The 13,468-nt window shown below is 34.2% G+C and overlaps 1 protein-coding gene across 1 annotated transcript in view; it reads right to left on the minus strand.

Annotated features, from left to right (window-relative positions):
* Positions 1-1,728: 1,728 nt before the first annotated feature.
* Positions 1,729-13,468, minus strand: part of LOC145268827 (rap guanine nucleotide exchange factor 1-like) — a 307,722-nt gene continuing 295,982 nt past the window's right edge. Inside the window, exons 21-23 of the mRNA XM_080124477.1 lie at positions 10,552-10,649; positions 4,656-4,787; positions 1,729-2,411 (exon numbers count right to left, since the gene is read on the minus strand). Coding sequence (XP_079980603.1) covers positions 2,264-2,411; positions 4,656-4,787; positions 10,552-10,649 — 378 coding nt within the window. The 3' untranslated portion in view covers positions 1,729-2,263. The remainder of the gene's footprint in view (positions 2,412-4,655; positions 4,788-10,551; positions 10,650-13,468) is intronic.

The following is a 13,468-nucleotide window of genomic DNA, read 5'->3' on the forward strand; positions in this document are numbered from 1 at the left end:
AAACTGTACATGTGCCTATTTTTGGTTTTTTAATGCACTTCGATCTGTTCCAATGTTATTTACTGCAAACTTTTGTTTTTACGCCCCTCTTTTTATTATTTGTTGGGTGTGTCTCTTTCGGCAGATATGTTAAGCCTCTATGAGGATCTCCCATTTTTTTAAAAAACTATCCCCCCCCCCTTCTCTAAAAAAAAAAAAAAAAAAAAAAAAATCACACATAAAATTTATACAATATCAATATTCATATAAAATTTTGTGAAATACTTCATTCAACAGTCCCCCAACAATACCTGATTCATTTAAAAAAATTTTTTTTACAATTATTTCTGATGCCATCAGCTCAGTTATTTCAATCAATTATGCAACATAGTCTTTTGAAATATTGTATGTATATTAGAAGTCAAAGGCCGAAACAGCTATTTGTACGTTTAATTTACACAACAATTTTTTAAACAATTCATAATAAATTAATGTTTTGAGTTATACATTTAGAATTTTATTCTCCTATTTTCTCATATAGATGCAATAAGTTTGTAGCTCATAAACTAACATGATAAATTACGAAAACCTTTGTCAAAATATAATGGTCATTAATTTTCAAGGGAGGTAAATTTAAATGTAAACTTAATTTTTACAATTACATGCCCACGGCATTTAGCCTAGACGGGCTGAACCAGCTTCCTCCGAAAGAAAGAAGTTTTATGGGAATATCAAGTTCACAAACAGTACCCAGTCGTATGTAATTACTATTAAAGGTAGATAACATAAATTAAACATTAAAAAAAAAAAAAAATTAAGAGTTTAATTAATAGCTGATATTTATTTACTCATATTTCTTAGCTCCATTCTATTCCAATGATGTCATTTGCTAAGAATTTCATAAACTTCCAAATTAAATATTTTTTTAAAATATTCATCATAGTTAGAAATGGAATCATTTTATAATTTAAAAAGAATTGTATTTGTAGACAAATTGTTTTAATTAAATTGTATTTGTCAAATTATTTTTATTCGATTGTGTTTACGATAAATTGTCTTAGATTCTATTTGTAGACAAATAGTCTTAGATTCTATTTGTAGACAAATTGTCTTAGATTCTATTTGTAGACAAATTGTCTTAGATTCTATTTGTAGACAAATTGTCTTAGATTCTATTTGTAGACAAATTGTCTTAGATTCTATTTGTAGACAAATTGTCTTAGATTCTATTTGTAGACAAATTGTCTTAGATTCTATTTGTAGACAAATTGCCTTGGTCAGATTTGTAGATAAATTGTTTTAGATGAATTCTGCAGAATAAATGTATGTGTAGATGACTTTTTTTAATTGAATTGTACTGATAGATGAATTGTATATGTAGACGAATTGCTGTAGATGAATTATTATTGACAAATTTCGCCAGGAACCTTTAATTAGAACCAATAAAGTTTCATTGTAGATAAAGGTTAAAATATTTCTATATTTTAAAAAAAAAACTTTTTTCGGTTTTTAAATTTTATTAAAACTTTTTCCCACACTTTTTGTTTGTTTTAAAACTTAAAAATAATAAAAAAAAACGTCACCAATTTATTAGGTAAGGAAGGGGGCTCATATATAAAGATCTAGGGGTCAAAACCCTTGTACAATTATTATTTGATAGCATCCTCATACGCACACAAATGGGGAGGGGGGGGCAAACACTGCCATTTTTTTTTTTGCTTCGTTAAACAACAACATCCTCTCCCATCGTCGACTTGAAATCATTTATGAACACAAATTACAAACCTTTCACAAATCTTGAGGGCTGGGGGGGAGGAGAGAGATGGGGTTTACGTCAGCGTAAAGAACACTTTGAGAATTTATATTATCCTTTTTCTCAATTTTAAAAAAAAAAAATTAATTAAACATTTCCGAATTATTAGCGTGATTTACGCCTATTTTGAAAAGACGCCAACGGGCAACAGTAGCGGTAGTAGTAGTAGTTGTAGTAGTAGTAATAAAAGACATTGTAGCAGCAGTAAGGGGGGTGGGGTTGGGGTGGGGGATAGCAGCAATGGCGGCTGCAGCAGCAAAGACAGCAAAGTAAGTTGAAGTCCGGGCGTGCAAGAAGATGGGCATGGGATTGTTATGCGTGTGTGTTTTTCTGCTTTTATTTATTTTTTTTACATGTATTCCATCTTCCCCTGCATCTTCCCCTCTGTCACCTCCTCCTCCCCCTCTTTTTTTGCTTTGTTTTTTGTCTCTCTCTCTCTCTCTTTCTTCCTCTTGCCGCCATCAAAAACCCTCAAGACTCCCCTTGGTCCGTAGGTTTCCGCTTGCCCCCACGAGGTTTGATTCTCTCCGAGATTTGCCAGAGTTCTTCTTCGCACTTATAGTCGTCAAAGCTATCAAACACGGAGAGGATCTTTTCGCTCTTTTTGAAGTCAAAGTTACTGAAGAAAAAAAAAAAAAGAAAAGAAAAAAAAAAATGAGGAATGTCAAAAAATAAAATAAATGTCGGAAAATAGCATTATTTTTTTAAGTCAAAGTTACTGAAGAAAAAAAAGAAAGAAAAGAAAAAAAAAAAAAAGGAAAAAAACGAAAAATGTGGAAAAATGAAATAAATGTCGGAAAATAGCATTATTTTTTAAATCAAAGTTACTGAAGAAAAAAAAGAAAGAAAAAAAAAAATGTGGAAAAATGAAATAAATGTCCGAAAATAGCATTATTTCTGAAGTCAAAGTTACTGTAGAAAAAAAAAAGAAAAAAAAAGAAAAAAGAAAAGAAAAAAAGAAAAAAGAAAAAAAAAAAGAAAAAAAAATGAGGAATGTGAAAAAATAAAATAAATGTCCAAAAATAGCATTATTTTTTAAGTCAAAGTTACTGAAGAAAAAAAAAGGAAAAAAGAAAAAAAGAAAAGGAAAAAAAAGAAAAGAAAATGAGTAATTATAAAAAAATAAATGTCTGAAAATAGCATTATTAAATACTTATCCAGATAATGACACTTTATAGTAAACTAAAGATAAGTTTGTCCAAAGAGCCCTGTACAATCATATTTTAATCAGTGTATAAATACAATGCGAGTAGATATTGTCAAAGTAGAATCTATATTTCTCTTTGTTTTTTTTTTCCTTTTTTTTCTCACAATAAACTGGGCGGATCTGGCCGAAATTTTGTATGCACCTTTGCTATAATAAGGTGCAATGAACTTAGTATTATGATATCCGTTCGATTAGTCACCGCAATACCACATTTACTCTAGTTTTCTCAGAAACTAATGGACCGAATTAGATGAAATTTTGTATACACCTTTGTTATGAAAAGGTGCAGTGGACTTATGGTGCATGATGGTTGAATATGGTTAGATTTGTGCTCATTTTTCATTAAATACTAATCCCTAATCTCTAACTATACATCAAACAATTTGGCAGAAAGCCCGCATTCTAAGTTAACAGACCATAACTTTTAACAGCAATATGGGCTTTCATAGGTCGAATATCCAAGATGGCTGACCGATGCTAACATCACGTGGAAAATTTTAAATTGTGAAATACGGATATAGGAACGAAATGCGTTTTAACAGTTTTTGACGTCAAAAAAGAAAAAAAAAAAAAAAAAAGAAAAGAAAGAAATAATACCGGCTTTTATTTTTGCATCTTTTCATTTCCTAAAATTTTTCAAGGAAGATACACTCATTTAAATATTATTTTAATTATTTTTAATTATATTTCATGTACTTTATTTCATGTATCGTATTATTAAAACGCATTTTGTTCCTATATCCGCATTTTGCAATTTTAATTTTCCACGTGACATCAGCATCGGTTGGCCATGTTGCCTATTCGACCTAAGAAAGCCCATATTATTCTTTTAACTCTAGTCTAGAGTTTAAATCTTTTTAATCGGTTTTCGGACAGAAATTTGGCTATTAAGGGGTCAAAGTTCAACGATTTGACCTTTGAAAACTCTATCAAACTCCTCCATCAATTTTGTGTCTAAACACTTGAAATTTTAAATGTATGTTCCTTGGACATGGATCAATCTTTTTAATCTGATTTGAGCCCATAACAATAAATGTTAAGGGGTCAAAATTGGGGTCAAAGTTAAAAAAAACATTTGACCTCTCAGCCAATTTTTGGTCTAAACATTTGAAATTTTACATAAAATATATTCAGACATAGGACAAACTTTTTAATGCGTTTTTGGCCACAAATTTGGCTGCCAAGGGGTCAAAGTTCAAAAGATTTTACCTTTGCAGTCTCTAGCAAACTATTCAGCTAATTTTAGGTGTAAACATTTGAAATTTATATAAAGGGTATTCAGACAAGCTTTTTAATTAGTTTTGGAGCGAAAATTTGGTTGCCAAGAGGTCAAAGTTGAAAGAGTTGACTTTTGCAGACTCTACCAAACTCCTCCGCCAATTTTGGGTCTAAACATTTGAAGTTTTAGATGTAGGTTACCTGGACACGAGTCAAACCTTTTAATATATATACATATATGCACATAAAGTTATGAACAGTACATAGAACCCGAGCAAAGCCGGGCTGAACTGCTAGTATACAATAATAATACACTTTTGATACTTAAAAAACATGATTTACACATACAGATGTAATACTAACAAATATTGTAGAAGTAAAATATACAATAATACATACAATTGTGACACTTTAAAGGAATAAAAAGATGATGCTTACCATTTTCGGAACCTGCGCATGCTCTCAAGAATGTTGAATTGTTGCCACCTTTTAGCAAAGTTTATACTGCCATCGGGAAGTAAGTCCTGGTTACCAATATTAATGAAAGTCAGATCTTGTAGAATTAAGCCTCTGCAAAGATAAAACAAAGCAAATTGTATGTGACATAGTGGATAAAGTACTCAATAAAATTCAGTTGTAAAATTACACTTTGCTAGAGGTTACAGGTTCAATCCCCATTGCAGCCGACAATCAAAATGCAACTGCGAACGACTTAAAACTTCTACTCATGGCTGATGAAATGATAACATGCTACCGCCGTAAATTAAATAAAGGGTTTGAAATTCCATGCAGATTTTAGAGTTTGACAGAAAGATTTCCAGAGTTTGACAGAAAGATTTCCAGAGTTTGACAGAAAGATTTCCAGAGTTTGACAGAAAGATTTCCAGAGTTTGACAGAAAGATTTCCAGAGTTTGACAGAAAGATTTCCAGAGTTTGACAGAAAGATTTCCAGATTGTGACAGAAAGATTTCCAGAGTTTGACAGAAAGATTTCCAGATTGTGACAGAAAGATTTCCAGAGTTTGACAGAAAGATTTCCAGATTGTGACAGAAAGATTTCCAGATTGCGACAGAAAGATTTCCAGATTACGACAGAAAGATTTCCAGATTACGACAGAAAGATTTCCAGATTACGACAGAAAGATTTCCAGATTACGACAGAAAGATTTCCAGATTGCGACAGAAAGATTTCCACAGTTCGACAGAAAGATTTCCACAGTTCGACAGAAAGATTTCCACAGTTCGACAGAAAGATTTCCACAGTTCGACAGAAAGATTTCCACAGTTCGACAGAAAGATGTCCAAATTTGACAGAAAATTTTCCAAATTTAACAGAAAGATTTGAGTCTGATAGAAAGATTTCCAAATTTCATAGAAAAATTTCCAGAGTTCAACAGAAAAATTTCCGAGTTCGACAGAAAGATTTTCAAGTCCAACAAAATACACCTGAAGGAGGTCAGAGTTACATCAACGTGAAAATAACACCCAAGATGGAAATAGTAGTTTGAAGATTCCAAATAATACAAATAAATTTTTGTTTAAAAATTCTACAGGTAATAATTTTTCTTCATTCCCTCAAAATTTAAGATTCCTATTTCTATTAACTATAAAGTCCTCTTGTTTGATTTTGCAAGTCGGACCCACACAGCATTTAAACTGACGCACTTTGTTTATGATTATCCAATATTTATTTGTTATTGTTGTTCCATATTAATAGCACTATGATAACATACTTTCCTACAATTTAGTTAAGATTACTTGATCTGGTCCAGATAATTTGTAGTACAACGATAAAGAGTCGTTTGGGTTAGGGTTCTGTACTTCATTGTCTTCGAGATAAATAAAATCAAGTGTTTTTTTTTTTACAGAGGCATCACCACTTATCAATGCCCAGAGGCCACTCGAGGATAAGGGTTAAAGAGTGTGCAGTAGTCAATTAGACAATATAGTAATCGATAACTGGAACGGCTCATCAAAAACTTGTTTACATTGGACTTGAAGACAACCATATTGTAGTCAGCTGGAAAGCAGGAAAATGGAAGACAGTTCCACAGGCGTGCAGTTCTAAGAAAGAAGCTTTGCTCATGGAATCTACATTTAGGTTTAGACACAGATAAAGAGTGGGGGAATTATTGATAGTGTTTTCAGCCAGACGAGTGTTTCTTGTGAAAGTTTGGCGAGGGGAACCATAGATTGAAGCTCAGTTGAGCACTTGCCATGAAAATAACGATAAAGCAAAGACAAACTCACAACAGTGCTGTTTTCATCTCAAAATTTCAGCGCAAAACAGCTTGGCTCAGATTGACAGATTTTTTTTCTTTCCTTTATTAAGCCACTAGGGATGGGGGGGGGGTACCCGGCGTTGCCCGGGTGCTTGTAGGTGTGTGCGTTTGGTGTTGGGGGGTAAAGAAGAACAAAAAGGAAACTTAACCCTGTTTAAATTTTAAAAATAACGATAAAAAACGGAAAAAAGCCTTTCGCAGACATACAGAAAAAGCGAACATACATACATACATTTTCGCTTTTATATTTATAGACTAGCGGGGGGGTATGCGGCATTGCCCGGGTGTTTGGAGGTGTGTGTGGTTTTGGGTAAATCAAAACTCCGGTGGAGGGGGGGGGATAAAATAAAAAAAATGTTTTGAGTATGAGGATCGAACCCAAACCCGAACCCTTGAGGCAAAGTTGTTAATTAAAGTGTGAAAAAAAAAAACATGTGACGTTAACCACTGGGCCACTGCGACATACTAACGGAAACACGTTTGAATTTATTTAATTACTTAGAATTGGCATGTGCACGTTTTAATGACTTAATGAGGCCAACTTTGACTGCGGGGTAGTATTTTATTTATTGCGGGTACGCTTTTTTTATTTTTATTTTCCAAAGATGTTGGGGGGAGGGGGATCAGCTCCCCATAAAAAAGGGATTGTCTAAATTGAATAGCAATTGTCTGATCTAAGGAAAATATTTCCACATTGATCAAATCTGATTGCTTTCGGACATTTCCGGCAATCGCGACCGGAAAAATACCACCAGAATTAGTGTCGCTTTTATTATACAAAAAAGCCCAATTCACATGCGGCGAGCGAAAAATGTTTATCTTTTCAAAGTCGAGCAAATCAAATAGGCAGGCGACCTCCGTTGTTAACTCATAGATATTATGATTTATATGTGATATAAAAAGTTTTAAGTTGTGAGCCGACCGACAGCTTCTTGGAAAAAAGCCTTTTGCAGACATACACAAAAAACGTACATACATACATACATACACACATTTTCGCTTTTATATTTATAAATGGTCATGAAACCCGTAAGCAATAGACAAAGGCTATTAAACTAATTAGAGAATGCATAAAACTTAACATCATGATAGTTAAACAATACAAAACTTCAAAAATGTGCAGTAATACATGTTCATTCACACAATTCCAAAACAACACGTTCAGAACTGCAGAACACAATGCAAAAGGAGTTGGTTGGTTGTTTTTGTTTTACGGCATATCAACCCTTTTCAGGTTTTTTAATGCTGAATCCAGTGATTTTGAAGAAATTTTTTTTTAATAGACGCGATATAAAAAGTTTTAAAAAGGAGCGAGTCTGTTTCTATTTAACCCATAGTTGGGACCCTACCAGGTACTACTCAGAGTGGACCTGAGAGCAATGGCAATTAAGAGGTGGCTCCACACACCCGCAAGCTGGGACCTCACTATTGGATATACTTTAAGGTCATATCCAGGACAGCAAACACCAGTGTAATTATGCAGAGGGTCTAATGTGAATGTATGTATATCATGCAGGTTACAGCACATGGCGGTATTTAAGCATTGCGGTAGGGCAAGAGCCATGAAATAATCTGTAGGCAACAGAAGCTACTGTTATATTCCGGCGAGTAGATAGCAGATCTAATCCAAGTAGATGATATCAAAGTTGGAAGGTATTTATGTCGAAAGGGCACACTATGAGTTCGTCAGAGCATATTCCATTAAAATGTTTGTAAAACAGAAAGGGATGATTGCAAAATTGTGGTGATGTGACAGGGGTTGAAGCTTGGTTAATAATGTGGCACCTATTAAGTAAAAGACTTTTTTTTTTAATCTCTAAGAGAGAGAGAGAGGCTTGTGGTAGATGAACCATCTGAAATGTATGCATCTTAATTCTATAAAGGCTTCGGAGATGTTAGACTTTAGCTTGTACTTCGTATTGCAGGAAGTTAGTTGATGTCTTCTTTCACTATGCCCAACACAAAAAACTGGAAAGGTTTGTCATAATGATGAGAACTCCAATATTTTTCCCCATTCCGACACAATTACTTGATCTATATATATTAATATGCTAGCGTGTGTTATTTTCTGTGTCATGCTCACATCGGAGTCGTTTAACTGTTATGGACTTCCATCTCTTGTAATGAATAATTTTACTAAGAATTCTTCATAAATTTTGGTTTTGGTTTCGATTATAGCTGATGGCACTCCAGTTATCTATTTTTTTTATAAATAATTTTGTCAAGAATTCTTTATAAATTTTGGTTTCGGTTTCAGATGATGGCACTCAAGTTATATATATATATATATATATATATACACACACACACATTTATATATATATATATATACACACATTTTCTTCATAAGTTTTTGTTTCACTTTTAATTAAAGCTGATGCACTCAAGTCATATGGATAAATAGTTTGTTGGAAATCACAACTTTATAATACATAAAAATCGATAAAACATTAACTCTATAATAATATATACGGAATCTGCAAGAATTAAAATGTCATATTTAAGCGTACTTAACGAAATAATCTGTAGGCAACAGAAGCAGTCAGGGTACAAAGGTGTCAAAGGTCAAGCTAGCTAGGTCAACACCAGGAGTTGAAAAAAACAATTAACATTTCAGTATCTTTGCTTTTAATATGTATCTCTCTCTTTCACTCTCTCTATCTATCTACCACTTTCTCTCTCCCTCTCTCTATCCATCTCTCTTTCTTTCTTTCATTTTCTCTCTCCCTCTCTCTACCCATCTCTCTTTCTCTCTATCTCTTCATCACTTTCTCTCTTTTTATCACTCTCCCTCTCTATCTCTCTCTCTCTCTTTCCCTCTCTTTCTCTATCTATCACTCTCTCTTTCTATCTCTCTCTTCCCATCTCAGTTTGAGGAAGAAAGAATTGTAAATCAGTTGAAACCTGGAGACCGTCGCGTTAGAATCTCAACTTTGTCAACGTACGGACTTTGAGTTAAAGCAACTGCTCTTGATGATGATGATGATGTGTTCCTTACAACACAAAATTATTTTTCATTTTCTGTATAAGTTTTTGTAAAGAAAACACAGCAAAAGAATAAAAATTAAAAACCAAAATGACCTCAATAAATCCCGGATAGTAATAGTAGTATTTGTGGCAGTATTAGAAGTTGTAGTAGTATTTGTAATAATAGTAGTAGTCGTTGCAGTAGTAGTAAATAATGATGATGATGATATCCCGCAAATCCTGGAAAAAAGACTGAAATTATACAATAAACATCAACAATGAAACCAACATCTATATATATAAAAGCGAAAATGTATGTATGTATGTATGTACGCTTTTCCTCGATGTCCACAAAAGGCTTCTTTCAGAGAAGCGCTCGCTCGGTTCACAACTTCTTAAAACTTTTTATATCATCTATAAATTGTAATATCTCACACTTAACGACGGAGCTCGCCTGTCTATTTAATTTTATTGACTTTCAAACGTTAATTATTCCACATTTCCCGCATTGGCATGCGTTACATTCGGTTTTCAGTATAAAAAAAAGCAAAACTTGACTCTAACCACAGGCCCAGAGCCAGTAAGTAACGTTTGGTCAATGTCGACTTCGTCATATCAGACGGTAGCTTTCATTTTGAGACGAGGGAGCGGGTTTTTAAAAACAAACAAACCGATTTATTGACCCCATTAAAAACTGTCCCGCACAAAATGCTAACTGCTGAATAGCTATCGCCGTCACATCAATCAAAAACGCGCACCTGTTTTTTTTTTGTTTTTTTTTCATACTTTACTATTTTCCAACTGCGCGTCGTCAAGGCTTTTTTTTCACACGGGCACCTGCTTTTTTTTCACACACACACCTACAAACACCTGGGCAACGCCGGGTACCCCTCGCTAGTGAATAAATACAAGAGCCAAAAAAGGAGAGGGAAAGCAAAACAGTAGCAGAAGTTATCTCAAAATCTTCCGGCTCTGATGTCACCCTCTTCGCAAATTTGGTCAGAGGGAAGAGTAGACCCCACCCTAACCCCACCCAAAGTAACAGAATCTAATAAAAAAGAACAAAAAAAACCCCTTCTACTCACAAGTAAGGTATACAAGGAGGTTCAGTCTCTGCCAGAGCCTGACGATAGGCTCGGAATGATGCCGAGCTGTCAATAAGCTGACAGAATTCTTTCAATGCCTGCAAAAGACAAACAGAAACAAAATTGTATTAGTAAAATTCATAAAATAAAGACAATTGTGTGAGATAATAATAATAAAGAGCCCTTTCGGGGAGCTTATACTTGATTTGCCTTGTACTCGAACGGATGCAAGTACGCTGTAACATGTGCTATCATAAACATGACGAATACAACAACACGTCGCTTAACTCAAGCTGACAGTTTGTCGAGAAAAAGTTAAGGCAGCCAAGATGAAAGAAGGTCAGATCATGTTGACGAGACGAGCATCTGAAAAAGTTTAAAATTCACAACAATCTGTTGTAAATTTTTTTTTTTTTTAAAGGGAGTTACCATTTATCAAGGCCTGAAGACCACTCGAGGATAAGGTTGGTTGGTTGGTTGTTTTTGTTTTTTTTTTATGCTTGGTAATATTTTTCAGTATCAAGTAAGTACCTCATAAAGTTTTGTTGTAATTTTGTTTTAAGTGATATATTTCACAGATGCCTTTTTATGTACATCACCAAAACAGACTCCCCTCGAAGGGGAGGTAACGCAAGATATAAATTGTCAGTTGAACGAAGAATATTATAAGAGGAAATAAATGTAAAGAACAATAATTGAATAATTATGGGAACGGTTTGTAATGAGTGATGTTAGATTTCAAGATAACCATGTTGCAGCTCACAGGGAAATAACCTAATGGTAAGTTAATGGAAAGTACCTGGATTCTGTTTTAGTTATTATACTTTTGAAATTTTAAAATCGGACTTCAGATTTCATACATATTTTCAATGGAAATTTGCAAGGACTTTTTTCCAGACCAGAAGCTACTGGAATAGGAACCTGTATTACAATGAGGTATTAAAGCAGTGAATTGATGAAGACAACTAGACCAATGAGCCAAACAAGCTGGAACAAAGGATGCAGGGAATACATCAAGCATTTTTGTAGAACACATACCATAATAGTATTTATAGAAAACAACAAGACTAGCAAACATATTTTTTTTTTTAAATGGGGGGGGGGGGGGTCCACCACTTATCAAGGCCCGGAAGCCACTTGGGGATAAGGGTTATTGCGTGTACAGTAATCAATGGGATAGTATCGGAGTAATCGTTAGTATTGGAGATTTGATAAAGTGTCTTACTTAAAGAGGGCGGTTCATCAGGAATTTGTTTATGTTGGACTTGAAGACATCCAGGATGTAGTCAGGTGTGAAACAGGCAGACGGAAGAGAGTTCCACTGGCGTGCACTTCTAAGAAAGAAGCTTTGTTCATGGAATCTACGTTTTGATTCAGGCACAGATAGAGAGTGGGGAAAATTACTGACAATGGTTTCAGCTAGAGGAGTGTTTTTCGTGAAAGATTGTTTATTCAGTCAATCAATTTGGCGACTAGTGTGCATTTCAATTTTACACGATTGTGCAGATAAAAAAAAAATAAATACACAATAAACAAGCCGTGCGCGCATGCATGGTCCCCCTCTAGTGCTGCATGTGAGATGACGCCACAAAAAATAGTGAAGAAATGATGAATGTGAGAAGTGTGAAGGGCCAACGTTGCCTTCACATTTTCGCCAAGTTTTAGAAAAATCTAATGGATAGAGCAAAAGTTATGGGGTAAAAAGTGTCAGTTTTTGCAATTTGGGGGCATTTGTGACTCCTTTTTAGCTCCTGGAAATGCCAGATCCCAGTGAAAATGGACAAATGGTGCAGTTTCACACCTTAAGGCATGTATATTTGAATTCAGCACCATAGAAAACCACCATATAAACATAAATATCAAATTTTTGAGTAATATGAAAAAAGAGCTAAAAAAGGGGCATGTTATTTAAGCCTTAAAAGTCCCAGACGATGCAAACCAGAATTTTGCCAAGGTCACCCATACTGAATTTATATTAAGAACAATGGCCTCCATATTTTGGGCAAGTTTCAGGAAAATCTAATGGATAGATCAAACGCTATGAGGCAAAAAGTATCATTTTTGGCCATTTTGGGTAATTTTTGACCTCTTTTGAGCCCCTGGGGATGCCGAATCCCAGTGTAAATAAATAACGGTGCAGTTTAAGGCCGTAACACGTATATTTGAGTTGAAAACTGTGAAAAACCACTATATAGTCAGACATATAAAGTTTTTTTTTGAGAAATATGAAAAAAGAGCTACAAAAAGGGACGTTTTAAGCACTAAAAGTCCTCGAGGACGCAAACCAGAATTTTGCTAGGGTCATCCATATTGGATTTATATTGAGAACAATGGGCTCCACATTTTGGCCAAGTTTCAGAAAAATCTAATGGATGAATCAAAAGTTATGGGGCAAAAGTGTCATTTTTGGGCATTTTTTTACCTCTTTTGAACCCCTGGGGACGCAACGAGAATTTTCGCAAAAAGAATTTTTTACTGTGCACATCTATTTAATGAAATCGAATTTGTGGCAAAATTTCAGGAAAAACTAATGGACGGTTATCTGGCAATCGTTCGGACTAATGGATGCATGGATGCCACTGCATAACTGTTACTAAACGCAAGAAAATTTACTTTTTATCTAAACCAGATAATTTACATGTTTGTTTACTTACTGTATACTTTGTTCAGGGTTCGTGCGGATATTCAATATCCATTTTTAAGGCTTTTCAAAAACTGCTCCAGACAAAATTTAAATTTTAAAAACAGAATTTGATATACTAGCACACTGCCTGCCATTGCCCAGTTGTATATTATATTGGACCAAATATATAGTAATGATTTAAAAAGTTAAAAAAAAGAAAAAAAAAAAAAAAAAAATGACTTGTGCGCTACCACCGAGAATTGAAACCAAAATCTTTAGCTTACGCCATTATAG

The sequence above is a fragment of the Euprymna scolopes genome, chromosome 44 (genome assembly GCF_053919585.1).
Source record: "Euprymna scolopes isolate OS-2025 chromosome 44, ASM5391958v1, whole genome shotgun sequence".
In the NCBI taxonomy this organism is placed as follows: domain Eukaryota; kingdom Metazoa; phylum Mollusca; class Cephalopoda; order Sepiida; family Sepiolidae; genus Euprymna; species Euprymna scolopes.